The following is a 14,660-nucleotide window of genomic DNA, read 5'->3' as shown; positions in this document are numbered from 1 at the left end:
CTTACTTATCTGTAAAATGGGGAAATAATTATTTTCAGGGTTGTTTTGAGATAAATATAACCTAACTTGTGGACAGCACCTAGCATGTAAGAAACTTCTCACACTTCTTATTTTGTATAATTTTTCACCTTTCCTAGAGATTGGAATTAATAGTAGAATAGACAAAGCCCCAATTTTTCAGTACAAGTAAGTTTCTAGATTGCCATGAGTATTTTTGAGTAAGAAGCTTACATAGGATCTAAGTTATCATGGATCTTGCAGTTTGATGTAAATTAGGAAGTCTTGGTGATGTTACAGCTTTATTTTAATCTGTCTCATGGATTATTACTGAAGGCTCACTAGACTAAATCTGCTTTCACATAAGATCGCTCCTACAGAAATGACAAAGGAGATTCGGTGAAAAGTAATATGATATTTTTCCAGGAATCATTTTAGAGCTGTCATTTTACAAATGGATAGGTTATACTTCAAATCAACACTAATAGCAGACATTTATTAGATAATTCATATATTAGATGGGTACACAGAATATGTGCTTTTTCACTCCTCTATAAACCTATATTCTTTAAATCCACCCTCCCCACACCCAACTATCCATCCCTAAAAGTGTTAGTGCTTTCAGTATGTAATTATTCATTTTCATCCAGGACACACTAAGAGGTGTTCATGCTGCCTTTGAAATATCATATCCATCCCTGCAGCTGTCTTTCAAGGCCAGGTCCTCTTCATTTCCTGTCTGGATTATGTAACAGTAATGTCCTAAATGTCCTTTGATCTTTATCCTTCAATCTCACCCCCACGTTTTTCCAAAATATTTTTCACCCTACTCCTGTATCTTACCAAAGCATGACGTTAGTAAGTCATTCTGAGTTCTGTAACTTTGGATGGCTTTTCACTGCTTATAGTTCAATTTATGTTATAAAACAAACTTTTGGTCTGGCTTTCAAGACCCTTAGCTTTTTGACAAGTGTCCACATAGCCGTCCTTATTTTCTTCCACTGTAATAATTTTATTCCAGGTAGATGGGTTCCTTCATAGGTTTTCAAACACTTGATGAGCATATCTACTCCCATCCCATCCCATCCTCTTTTTCTTTGTCTCTTATCTAAAATGCCTTGCCATCATCTCTCTAGCTTTTAAATGTTCAAGGTTCAGCTCAAATTTTGCCTCCTTAGTGACTCCTTCCCTTATCACCCAACCCCATTTAATCCTATGGTCCACAAATCTATGATCTATAAATCTTCACAAAATATAACTAGGATGTTCTTTCATGAGGACTTTGTTTTATTCATTGTCACTGGAATAGAACAGTACCTGACATGTAGTATGCACAAATAAAGATTTGTTGGATAAATAAAGTCATTTTACCTTGCCTATAACTCTTTGCCTTCCCTCTGGCTTAGAGGACAAAATTCCCATTCCTCAAACTAGCTTCTAAGGTCTTTCACAAAGTATTCGACTTTCTTTTACCCCCAATGCTCACTTCTAATATTAGACAGGTTATGTAATTTGACCAACAGTTTTAATTTGTTGATCCATGTGGAGTTTATTTGGGTGTAAGATGTGAGGGAGGAGTCCATCTAGTTTTCTCCAAATGGATAGCCTGTTATCACCATTTAATTGAATAGTTCGGTTTTCCTCACTGATTTGCATTGTCTTGTATGTAGTAAGCAATGGAGGTGGGATTTGAGCAGAGATGGGATTCCAAACCCATTCTCTTAACATTTACACCATACTGTAGTGATTCTACAGACAACTTAGTTCCCTTTACATTGGGCCCTGGACCTGTTTAGTCCTGACATTAATTGGACTTCCAAGGTCCTCAGCAGGTATATGAATTGAACTCTTCACATGTTTTTGGGCACCCGTATCCGTGAGGTTGCCTTGTAGAAACGAAGCCTTATAGAAATGCAGGCCATAAAGAATTAAACTTATTTTGCATACTCTCACCACCAAGTGTAATAATGTCCACAGTAGTTTCTCCATACATGCTTCTTGGGCTATTTTCTTTTGGTTTATTTTGGGAAAATAAAAAATCAGAGATGATTATACCTTAGTACTTAGTGCACTTTTAAGTAGTTAAAGTAGTAGCAAAGGTAGGCATTTGATACAGTAAACAAGTGATATTGGGTGTTGAATTCTCATTCAAAAAGAATTTCAGGTTTCTCATTGGAAAATTTAATTGATTTTGTGTGAATTTGAGGAGGTAGCTCTTTTTCTGATTTGTGGGAACATAATTTATTCAAATCATTTACATTACTCAGGATGAAGTTTCTTTTGATAGTCTTAAATTGAACTTTAAAAAAACTTATATAAACTTCATATATTTAAAGACAGAGGCTACCATCTATTTCTTTTGAGAGATTATATGCAAGGTTTAATCAGAACAAATCTGAAAATACTTTTTGTATGGTATTTTAACTTTTTTTTCATAGTAATATAATATTAAATCATGTAAAACCTAATTTGGAAAGAAAATAGTGCATCAAACTAGTAATTTATGTTTCTTTAATCATGAAGAATTGACTTGTAGAGACATGAAAAGTTTTAACTCTGCCTTAAATATGATTTGTTAAAAATCATTGGATTTGAGGGAACACTTCTTGATTGAAATAATAACTTGTTTTTTATCCCTCCATCTAGCTTCTTATTGATAATAAAGAAAGAGGGACACTAAATAACTTTTAGGAAGAATACTGTTAAATTCATAATAATACCACATGTATTATATTTAGTACTTAACTTCTTGGCCATCTATCCTATTCCGAACAGCATCAAATGAGGAAGAATGCAGATAAGGTCTCTGAGCAGCCAAAATAAGTATGACAACTTCCATTTAAAAAATACCTATGAAGAGTCCCAATCTCATCCCATTCCTGAGCTCTCACTTTACCCCCCTGTATCCTTATTATGCCTAAATCCTAACAAGCTTGGATATTACCTTTCTAAACCCACAGGATTTTAGGAGGCGAAAGAGGTGCTACAGGCAATCAAGCCAAAAGTGATCACTGGCATCCTAATAACCAGAGAAGCTATAGGAACACTTTAAAAGCAGACTCAAGAATGCAAAGATAATAGCAATCTGGGATCATGTAGTGTGGGTTCTGTCATATCCAGATTTCTCAACCCTGAGGGCACCATTACAGAATAGTACAGTAAGAGTCATCAACAAAATGTTAAGTTATGACCAGTAATTGTCAGCATTTACCAGTATCCAGTATTCAGTCTGACAGTGGTGCCTCATCCTCCTAAAAGCTAGGGATTTGGGCTCCAGAATTGAAGACTCAGATACCTTCCCTCACGCTGGCTTCATTACTAGTTCAGTGTTGGGATCTTCTGGCCCTCCCGTCATCTCCTATTTTCATCTGGAAGTCTGTGAATACAGTTTCTGCTCAGAACCTCATGATCTGGGTTCTCCTGGGCAGGCTCCCATCTGAACTATGATCTCTCTGCAACTTGCAACTTCAGGTCTCTGTTCCCAAGGAAATGTCTTCTTATGGATACCTGAGCCTTGAACTTCACTTTTGAGTCTTCCCATGCAGCCATATATGTTCCCCTTGCCAGACAAGATGTTTCTCAATCAGTCATCAATAGAAGTATTCTAGGTTTGCCATAATTAGTCCAGTTTTAAAAACACCATCTTACCCTATTCCTAGCTTTCTCCTTTGTTCATTCCCTATGGGAGATCTTTTAACCAGAGCCAACTGCCCAGCCTACCTTGGATCCTTGAAATTAAAAAGATCCTATAATACCAGACTTCTTGTCATAGACCTAGCAGAGTCTAAACAAGTGGGTAACCATTACTGGTATCGGGAAGTCATAGTCAGCAATGTTCTATCCAGTAACCTGTTTAGTCCCCTTTTTCTAATGGGGTTTTCCAGTGACTGTGCAGTGCATATTAAGAATAGTTTCACCCCCTAAGAGGTGTTTTTAAGCTGTTCACTTAAGGTGTAATTCATCAAATATGCCAAAACACCATTAGTGCTTCCACTGTACATCCTCTAAGTGTTTTCTGTGTTAATACTTGTTTATTGGGCAGCCTCCCTCTTGTAGTATCAGGTCCCTGACTCCCCCTGCTGGTTGTCACGGCCTGCATGTAGTCCCCAGAGTTCTAAGAGGTGAAGATACTGTGGAGCTGTGTCGGGTTCCATATTCACACTTAACCTAGTGTGACCGGAACCGCTTCACAGCACTCCAAAGGCTCTCCAGCAGTTCAGAGGCCGCAGAGGTCTTTATTTACCTGCATGTGATCTCCTTGGCTGATATTTGGAGCCTTCTCTTATTCTACCTCTGTAACCAGAAGAACAACCACATCCAATTTTACATATAGTATATATGTGTGTGTATATAAAATACACACATAAATGTGCATATGTGTGTATAAACATATATACATACATACACACACACAAGTACATACAAAATATAGTATTTCCTCAGATGCTCAACCATCACATAAACATTGCCTAGGAAAAGGGGAGCTTGCTTACTGGAACAGAATTCTGAGCAGGCTATTAACACTGTATGTTTAAATCTTAAAACATGTTCGTGGTATGCCCCCACTATCTGAGTCCATGTTTATATTATGGGATGGATTGGACTGTTATCTTCAGTTCTTCCTTCTGCAGTCTAGGGTCAGTTCTCATCACTTTTTTTCTTTGGACCAACTATTACCCCATTAACTAGCCTCAGCCTCTTCCTAATAAGTGGTAAGCTCTTTGCAGAAAGGGATTAAATCCTTCTATCTTTCCACACCAAGCACTATGCCTGGATTCTTACCTTGTATATTGTAGAAGTTTAACAAATGGCTTATTGATAAATTAATTAATTATAAATGAGGCTTCTGGAGAGCCGGTGTCTCATTGAGCTTTTAATTGTTTCTTCAGCAGCATTAACTGGAAAATGTAATTTCCCAAAGGCTATGCTTTATCTTAGTTAATGTTGTTTCAGAGAGGGACTGGGACTTTGTCATGATGATATAAAATTTTGATTAAATGGAAACAGCAGTTTATTTCTCTTTTACTAGCAGTTCCACATAAAATACTATTTGTTAAATGGAGAAAAAATTGGAAAGGAAAGGTTTTCTTAAAGTATTATAAACAAGGCATGGTATAGTTTTAAAGTGATTTACACTTCATATGTAGGGCTTAGTCAATTAATGTATCTTTGTATTGGGCATTAGGAAATTTTGAGTGAGGAATGAGGTTATGAAATACATGTGCAAACATGGAACTGCAAAGAGACTGTATAGTTTGATTAAGTTATTGCTGTTCTACCAAGCCTAATGTTCTCTTTTTTTCCTTTCTTCATTTAGTAACTAGGCCATTATTCCTTGTACATTAACTGTGGCTAAGAGTGAGTGAAAATTTTGAGCTGCTATATTAAATCATTTTAGGACACTAGGAGTAGGAGTTATCAAATCATTGCTTAAAGAACCAAATAACAACCTAAGAAGGGTAAATGCAACTTACTAATGGCCCCAGCATAAAAACAAACTGTAGCTGAGGCACTGGGATATTTTAATGCAGTGTTTGATTTCCATGCACTCTACTAACTCTTAGATTCTGAATCTGATTTAGACAGGGCCACTGCTAACCCATTTGCCTTTGTGAAAATTATAAAAGTGTACCCATCCTTGAGTGAAATTTTTGCATTTGTTATGCACAACTTGAATGATCTGGGAATGTGGATGGGTAACCTCTCTGGCCTTGTTTGGTGATTCTGGACTGTACCCTCCTGTAAAGAAGTGAAGAAGGAGGGACAGGTATGAAGGATTGGGGAGCATTGGCTTGGAGATTTAATCAGTGGCATCCAGTGTCAATTCATGCAAATGGTGATTCCATAAATCAAACTTATTTTCATAGACCAGAACATCTGTGTTCTGTTAAGTATCAAACAGAACTGCTGCTGAGAAGACATGCCCCTTTGGCTCAGGCTGGCTCTGCAGGATTGGGATGCAAGGTCCCAAAACCCTGGCAGGAACAAGCCTGTGTATGTACCACACATATATCCCTGGAAGTAGATACATCCTCCCCACCACCCACCTCATTCCTATAAGTCTTCCCTGTTTGGTACAGAAAATGAGCCAGTCAGAATCGGGACCCCTAGAGCTGGGGATGGATGGTCGGATGTGCCAATAAGTGTGCAAGTACCTGGCTCTTTCAAGTAGTTTCATGTTACGAGTGCCAGTATGGAGCTACATGACAGAGAACTTTCCCCATGGCTTTAGTTTTCAACTGGGAGATCCCAGTATGTCTTCTCCTGCCCTCACATGTATCTCATAGAACTTAACACATCTGCTCTGTGAATACTGCTGCCCCTCTTGAGCTTTAGTGCTCTTGTGCTTCCCTGGATTCAATTTACATGGACATATATAACATTCTAATAAGTACTCAATACAATGTTTAAACATTAAAGTGAATGAATCTTGAACATCACTTTTCACTTAGAGTTGTTACATTTTACTTAAATCAATGCTTATATTTAAATTTGTTTTTTTAAATAGAATGTAACTGAATAATTTCCAATTACATATTATAAAATGTAATCCATGTATTATTTAAACTTCTGTTTTTTTAAATAGAATGTAACTGAATAATTTCTAATTACATATTATGAAATGTAATCCATATATTAGTTATCTGTCCTCTAATTGTATGGTTAGAATTATGTAGCCCCCTAAATTTCTGATCAAAAAGCAATGTATGCTACTTTTAAAGCTCTGAGTTTGTTTAGGACTTGCTAATATGAGCTAGGACATAGGAGAGAGAGGCTTTCTTATGTCATTAGAACCCAGGGAGTGAGTACAAAGCCCCTAAAGACCTCAAGCTCCCACCAAAAATTCCAATATAAATTTATTATTGTACTTAGTATTAGGCTGGATTAGAAACCCTAGTCTAATGAGCTTTCATCTAAGAAATGTCTTTCAGTGACATAAGTTGACATCAATAATGTAATTTCACCGTGAGGTTGTTTATATAGTCTTTTTAAGTTTTGTATTATGGATGTTTCAAACATGCACAAATTAGAATAAGGTAATATACATGGTTCAACAGTTAACATTTTGTCAATCATGTTTCCTCTAAAGCCCCTGCCTTTTTTTCTTTGCCCCTTGGTATTTTAAAGTGAACTTCAGATGTCATGTCAATTCACCTGTAAATATTTCAGCATTTATCTCTAATTTATAAGGTCTTTTTTAAAAACAAGTACCATTATCATGCCAATAAAATTTAAACATAACCACCTTTAGCATACCTATAAACTTAATTATAACCACTAATATTTAACATAAATTTGACCAAAATTTAAACACAACCGCTATTATCATACCTATAAAATTAATAATAATTCCTTAATATCATCTAATGCTCTTCCGCATTCAATATATCCTGATTGTCTAAAAAAAAATCATTTTGCAAATTAAATTAGAATCCATATAAATTTCATACATTATATTTGACTATTTATGTCTCTTGGTTCTCTTTTTTCTATATTGGTCAATTTTTATATTTTTTCCCTTACATTTTCATGTACTTTTTACCAAGGAAGCTTAAAAGGAAAAGTTGCTACCAAAATTAATGTGTTAGGCTTTGTATTCTTTACATTTTCAGATCCGTACATAAGGCTAAAATGTGAAAGGCTCCCACCTCTGAGTTCAAATAGGTCTGTATTAAATCACATTTTTAAACTATGTTATAGTTTAACCAACCAAAATATCACTTTAATTATAGACAGGAAATTAATGAGCCACTTGCTTCTGAGATCTTACCTCTTTTTCTCTTTCAGATTTTGGGTTTGTATTTCAATAAATTCAAACTTAGAGTTTTCTAACCAAATGTGTATGTGTGTGTGTGTGTATCTCCTTTACTGTTAAAAATTAACATTCCTAAATAGCTTGTCCATTTGATAGTATTTCCACTGAGTACACTCTAATATCTCAAAATCATTGTTCTTTGTAAAATTAGTTGAATCATAGATTTACTTCTTTTTAAAAATGCTTATTTTGCAGCTCTACCAGGTTGATGCACTGTTTTCTTTCAACATGGATAGGACAGAAAAGAATTTCTTCTGCCACTATAATTTTAACAGTACCGTGCTTGATATAAATTTCACTGTGCTGCTAGAATGCCTCAAAATTTTACCATTTCTTTTTATAAACTCTCAATCTTGTGATATCTTTCCTTTCTTAGGATATGAGCGAGTCTGCCAAACAAGAAGATATTTTGGAATCCACAACAGATGCTGCAGAATGGAGTCTTGAAGTGGAACGTGTACTACCACAACTGAAAGTCACGGTTAGGACTGACAACAAGGTATGGAAGAGAGAACATACTTTGTTCAAATAGGCTTTTATAAGTCAATTTCAGGGTCAAGGGTACTCCCAATTATACAAATGATTGAAGGACAGTAGGATTCAGTTTCCGGTGTTTTTGTTTTAGTAGAGATTTAACATTGTTATTGATGAATAAATAATGTTAATATAGTGCAAAAAGCAACAAGGAATAGATCTTTAAAATGACTTGAACATCATGTTTCCCTGGGATTGAGGGGTCTTTTCTCAATACATTTCAATATATGTTCTTAGAAAACATATTTTGTTTAGGTGAATAGTGAATGAAATTGGAATTCCATTAGATACCAACTGATTAGGGTTAGAAGATGGTTTAGAACTCTGCTGGATGTTAAAACAGAAGGTGTCCTGGAGGTTGACTCACATAATCTACTCGTACATGATTAAATGTTGGGAAGTAATCAATAAATCATGATGCAGTATGATTTGGGCTGGTTGAACTGGCCCATTTAATCCAGTTCCTGATTCCTGTTTACCTATAATGTGTAACTAAGAACTGAAGAACAAACTAATAGGTGACTAGGCAGTACTATTCTCATTAGTACTGTAATCTTTACAGAAAGGGCTGGAGAGAGATCTAGGTAAAGAAATTAAAGGATTTTAATCCTTGGAGGCTGGAGACAAGTCCCAGCACTACAGAACAAGGTTACAGAGAAGGTTGTCAACTCTGAAAATGTAGTCCTGTGTCTGCCCTCAAGGTAGAAGCTCTAGAAAGATTGCTATTTCCAGAGTGCCTTGGAAACTAATTTATTCTTAGAATGTCTGGATTTGGATTTGTAGAACTGTATCCTAGAGAAGGTAAAAAGTAGCCTACACTAGTAGGGCAGTCCTAGAATAAGGTAAGGACAGTAGAGATCTTACTAGACTGAGAACAGCTTTGGAATGAGCTTTAAGGCAAATGGACAAAGACTGCAGCCTGTTTACCGTAAATTTACCCAGTCATTATGGAGGACAGCTATTATTTGACTACACTGGGGGTGAATTCTTTGTTTACATATCCCTTATATATAAATATATTACTAAGTATTTTATCACTGATTAGATTTCTGCTGGAAGTCATAATTTTTTGTAAAAATGTAATTTCTGATTCATTAGATTTGCCTGAACAAATTCTTTAAATAAAATTAAAAATCACTATTACAGTGATTCTAGTTAGAACAACATGTTAAAATAATTGTGTAGTTGGGAACTCTCAAGTACATCTTAATCCCACAAGCAAGCAAGTTTAATTTGTTTACTTTCAAGCTAAGTAAACTCTTAAAATCAAACATCTCCAAATAGCCAAAGCAATCCTGAGAAAGAAGAATAAAGTAGGGGGGATCTCACTCCCCAACTTCAAGGTCTACTATAAAGCCATAGTAATCAAGACAATTTGGTACTGGCACAAGAGCAGAGCCACAGACCAATGGAACAGACTAGAGAATCCAGACATTAACCCAGACATATATGGTCAATTAATATTTGATAAAGGAGCCATGGACATACAATGGCAAAATGACAGTCTCTTCAACAGATGGTGCAGGCAAAACTGGACAGCTACATGTAGGAGAATGAAACTGGACCATTGTCTAACCCCATATACAAAAGTAAACTCAAAATGGATCAAAGACCTGAATGTAAGTCATGAAACCATTAAACTCTTGGAAGAAAACATAGGCAAAAACCTCTTAGACATAAACATGAGTGACCTCTTTTTGGACATATCTCCCCGGGCAAGGAAAACAACAGCAAAAATGAATAAGTGGGACTATATTAAGCTGAAAAGCTTCTGTACAGCAAAAGACACCATCAATAGAACAAAAAGGAACCCTACAGTATGGGAGAATATATTTGAAAATGACACATCCGATAAAGGCTTGACGTCCAGAATATATAAAGAGCTCACACGCCTCAACAAACAAAAAACAAATAACCCAATTAAAAAATGGGTAGAGGAACTGAACAGACAGTTCTCCAAAAAAGAAATACAGATGGCCAACAGACACATGAAAAGATGCTCCACATCACTAATTATCAGAGAAATGCAAATTAAAACTACAATGAGGTATCACCTCACACCAGTAAGGATGGCTGCCATCCAAAAGACAAACAACAACAAATGTTGGCGAGGCTGTGGAGAAAGGGGAACCCTCCTACACTGCTGGTGGGAATGTAAGTTAGTTCAACCACTGTGGAAAGCAGTATGGAGGTACATCAAAATGCTCAAAACAGACTTACCATTTGACCCAGGAATTGCACTCCTAGGAATTTGCCCTAAGAATGCAGCAATCAAGTATGAGAAAGATCAGTGCACGCCTATGTTTATCGCAGCACTATTTACAATAGCCAAGAATTGGAAGCAACCTAAATGTCCATCGATAGATGAATGGATAAAGAAGATGTGGTACATATACACAATGGAATACTACTCGGCCATAAGAAAAGGGCAAATCCAACCATTTGCAGCAGCATGGATGGAGCTGGAGGGTATTATGCTCAGTGAAACAAGCCAAGCGGAGAAAGAGAAATACCAAATGATTTCACTTATCTGTGGAATATAAGAACAAAGGAAAAACTGAAGGAACAAAACAGCAGCAGAATCACAGAACTCAAGAATGGACTAACAGGTACCAAAGGGAAAGGGACTGGGGAGGAAGGGTGGGTAGGAAGGGATAAGGGGGTGGAGAAGTAGGGGGTTATTAAGATTAGCATGCATGGGGGGGTAGGAGAAAAGGGAGGGCTGTACAACACAGAGAAGGCAAGTAGTGATTCTACAACATTTTGCTATGCTGATGGACAGTGACTTTATAGGGGGGACCTGGTATAGGGGAGAGCCTAGTAAACATAATATTCGTCACGTAAGTGTAGATTAGTGATACCAAAAAAAAAAAAAAAGGCAGTTCCTGTGTGGTAACCTCCAATGAGTTCTACACAAGAGTACAAAGGGCATATAAAAGTGTAGGCAAAGGGTCTGTTTGTGTTTATACAGAGGATCAAAGCCTAATTGGGCTACCCCGAAAATGAACTAAGATACGATATGAAAAAGAACTTCCAACATCAGCACTCTCTGGAAGACTCATGCCAGAAGATGATCATCAAAACCCCCAACAAAGATCCACGCACTGCTACAGCTGTAGATGCACTCATCCCACCAGTTCCTGGACTTGCCATGGGAATGAGGAAGGAGATATCTAAGCTGGCTTGTGCATACAGTAAAACAACAAATTGGACTGGATCTATACTGTTGGAACTCAATCAAGAATTAGGAGAAGTGCAAATTGTAGCGCTCCAAAATCTTACAACTACAGACTATTTACTGTTAAAAGAACGTAAGGGATGTGAACATTCCCCAGGAATGGGTTGTTTTAATTTGTCTGATTTCTCTCAGACTGTTCAAGTTCAGTTGGACAATATGCACCATATCATAGATAAGTTTTCACAAATGCCTAAGGTGCCTAACTGGTTTTCTTGGTTTCACTGGAGATGGCTGGTAATTACAGATATGCTTTGGTTATGTAACTATACTCCTATTATGTTAATGTGTGTGCGCAATTTAAGTAGTAGCTTAAAACCTACACATGCTGAAGTTACTCTACAAGAAGATATGTCAAAGAAATAATCAATCTTCCCATGTTTTCTGCCGCCTGCTACTTCTATAGCTTTTCTTCCTTCCTTCCTAATTACAACCCTTAAATAGAATTCGTGCCTCATATCAAATTTACCGAGTATCATAATTCTTCCAAGTGGTAAAGATACCTCAAGACAAATGCTGGGCATAGAAGCTACAGGGCATAAATATGCAAAGAAATAAAAAGCTAACCATTTCAAACAATAAGGCTCCTCTCTCACTTACCAACTTTACATTTCCCTGTATGGCCCCAGAAGATGACTGGTTAGCCAGAGACGGGTAAGATTCCTCAAGGGAGGAACAACCTAAGACAGGCACAGTCGCAGGGGGGTCATCAGGTGAGAAATTGGGGATCAACAGAGGTGAGGCTTAGAACCTCACCCCCCCTGTTCTGAGAGAAATCTTCTGCATACGTGGATGTTCTACATTTGCTCATCTGATCATCTACATTTGCTCTCTTACAACACTAAACTATGTTTTCTACCTTTATCTTGTATCTACCTACCACTTCAGCATTTTATTAAAAATAATAATAATAAAGAGAGAAATGTGGTATCCACATATAAATCAAGTTTAAAAATCAAATGAGTATTCATATTTGAACTGACTGTTTATAGTTCATAATGCATGAGCAAAACCGATGGTTTCTGTGATGGCTGCCCTTGTACTGTTCACCATGTAAGAACTTATTCACTATGTAAGAATTTGTTCTCCATGTAAGAACTTGTTTGTTATGCCTCAGAAGATTGGAGACTGACGAAAATTAGGCTTGGGGTGGATTAATGATTGTGCATTGATCATTGACTCCCCTATACAGAATTTTATTGTTGTTAACCATTTGATCAATAAATATGAGAGATGCCCTCACAAAAAAAAAAAGTACACACTTCCAATGGTAAAATAATAAGTAACCGGGATGTCATGAATATAGTCAGGATATTGTAACAGCTTGGTATGGTGATAGCTGGTACCTAGAATTGTCATGTATATAAATGTTGAATCACTATGTTGTACACTTGAAACTAATGTAATGTAATACTGTGTGTCAACTACCCTTCAATAAAAAATAATTATCTGCAAAAAAAAAAAAAAAAAAATCAAACATCTTCGAATCGAATAGGACCACACAAAGGTGGTTTTTTGATTACTGTCATTGATTTCCACATAATAGAAGTAACTGAATAAATAAAGAATATAAATGTAATTGCTAACATATACAGTTTTACAAAACTAAATGCTAATCAAATTCTATTACAAACCAATATTATAGTAATCAAAATCCTAAATTCTTAGAGAATCCATGTTTTCCTGATTTGGGGATGAATCAATTAATTGAAAGTTGGACTCTAATCTCATGCCACACATTGCCAGCCTTGTACTTATGAGGCTACACTGTGCCAAATTACTTACACAGTCAGGTTCTAGAGGCAACATTCCAGTGTCAGCTAAAGTGATTTTGTTTTGTGGAAGGTTTTTTAGTATTTTTTGGAATATGTCAGTATCTCTTGAATTTAGGTTTTTGTGGTAAAACACACTGACCTAAAGTCGTATTTTATTGCTTTTTCAAAATTATTCTCTAGACCATTTCTTCTTTGTATATTTCACACTCTTCTTTCTTCTAAGTATTTCAGATGTCACAAATGGGAATACAGCTTTAGGGTCAATTCTTTAATCACTTAGGAAAAATAAAATTATACAATGATTTGAGAAAATCAGGTGCTAATGAATAGGGAAATGTTTTTCATGTCTCAGAAATAAAAGTAAAGTCATCTGGTTACATATGAGGTTTCTCACAGACTCATTCTCCTCTTTCAGCAGAAGAGGTTGACCAGCGTCATAGTTGATCTCGTTCTTCCTTGACTCCTGACTCTATTGAAACCAAAGCCTCTCTTTTCCTTTTGTTCCAAGCGATAACCATTCACTCAACACAGGTGTTTCTTTAGAGCATTTAGAGATTTTTAACTTTGCGTTTGAGGTGAAGGGAAAAGTAATCAATTATTTTTAGATCAGTGTGTTTTACTGATCACTGAATTAATTTTTAGGTAGCATTGGGATGTGGGAGATAAGTAATAAACGGCCTCCATTATTTAAGTCTATTATAAATTTCTTTAAAATGGCCTTGTGTTAGTAGTCAGTAAGTCCCATATTTATTTGGCACTGGATCAGATATTTATTTTGATTTTTTTTCTTTCAAGTTCCATTTATTCCTTACATGCTTCCTAGCAGGGAGTTACAAAAAAAGTAGATGTCTTTTTCTGCTCTGTATGCATATATATATAGGAGCTCTGTTGAGCTCCTATCATATACTACTATTTTATTTTGTATAGTCTCCATGATGTTCTAGTCAAATTATTATTGCTAAGCTAGCTTATTCCTGTTTCTAGCACCACTTGTTACTGTTGTCAGTTCTCAAAGAATGCAAACAAATTTTAATATTAGCTTAAACAAATTACAATTGGGAAAATAAATGTGTTGCCAAAAATATAAATACTATGTTCCACTACAAAGATAAAAGATTCTTGTGATATGCTAGCTTGAATGGACTATATTAGTAGTTCCCTTTTTAGAGCTGGTTATAGAGAATGTTCCTGGTGATTAATTCTAGAGTAGTAATATATCCAGAAGTCAACTCAGATCTGTCCCAAATTGGAATAATGTGTCTAAAAATGCAGACAGAAATTCTGCCAAGAGTCAGTAAATTCA

The 14,660-nt window shown here is 36.0% G+C and overlaps 1 protein-coding gene across 1 annotated transcript in view; it reads left to right on the top strand.

Moving 5' to 3' along the window:
• IFT57 (intraflagellar transport 57) overlaps positions 1-14,660 on the top strand; it is a 51,256-nt gene that overhangs the window by 16,546 nt on the left and 20,050 nt on the right. The window contains exon 6 of the mRNA XM_036930796.2: positions 8,190-8,312. Coding sequence (XP_036786691.2) covers positions 8,190-8,312 — 123 coding nt within the window. The remainder of the gene's footprint in view (positions 1-8,189; positions 8,313-14,660) is intronic.

The sequence above is a fragment of the Manis pentadactyla genome, chromosome 1 (assembly GCF_030020395.1).
Source record: "Manis pentadactyla isolate mManPen7 chromosome 1, mManPen7.hap1, whole genome shotgun sequence".
NCBI lineage: Eukaryota > Metazoa > Chordata > Mammalia > Pholidota > Manidae > Manis > Manis pentadactyla.
Note: the sequence above shows the minus strand (reverse complement) of the source record. Positions and strands in the feature narration are given on the sequence as shown.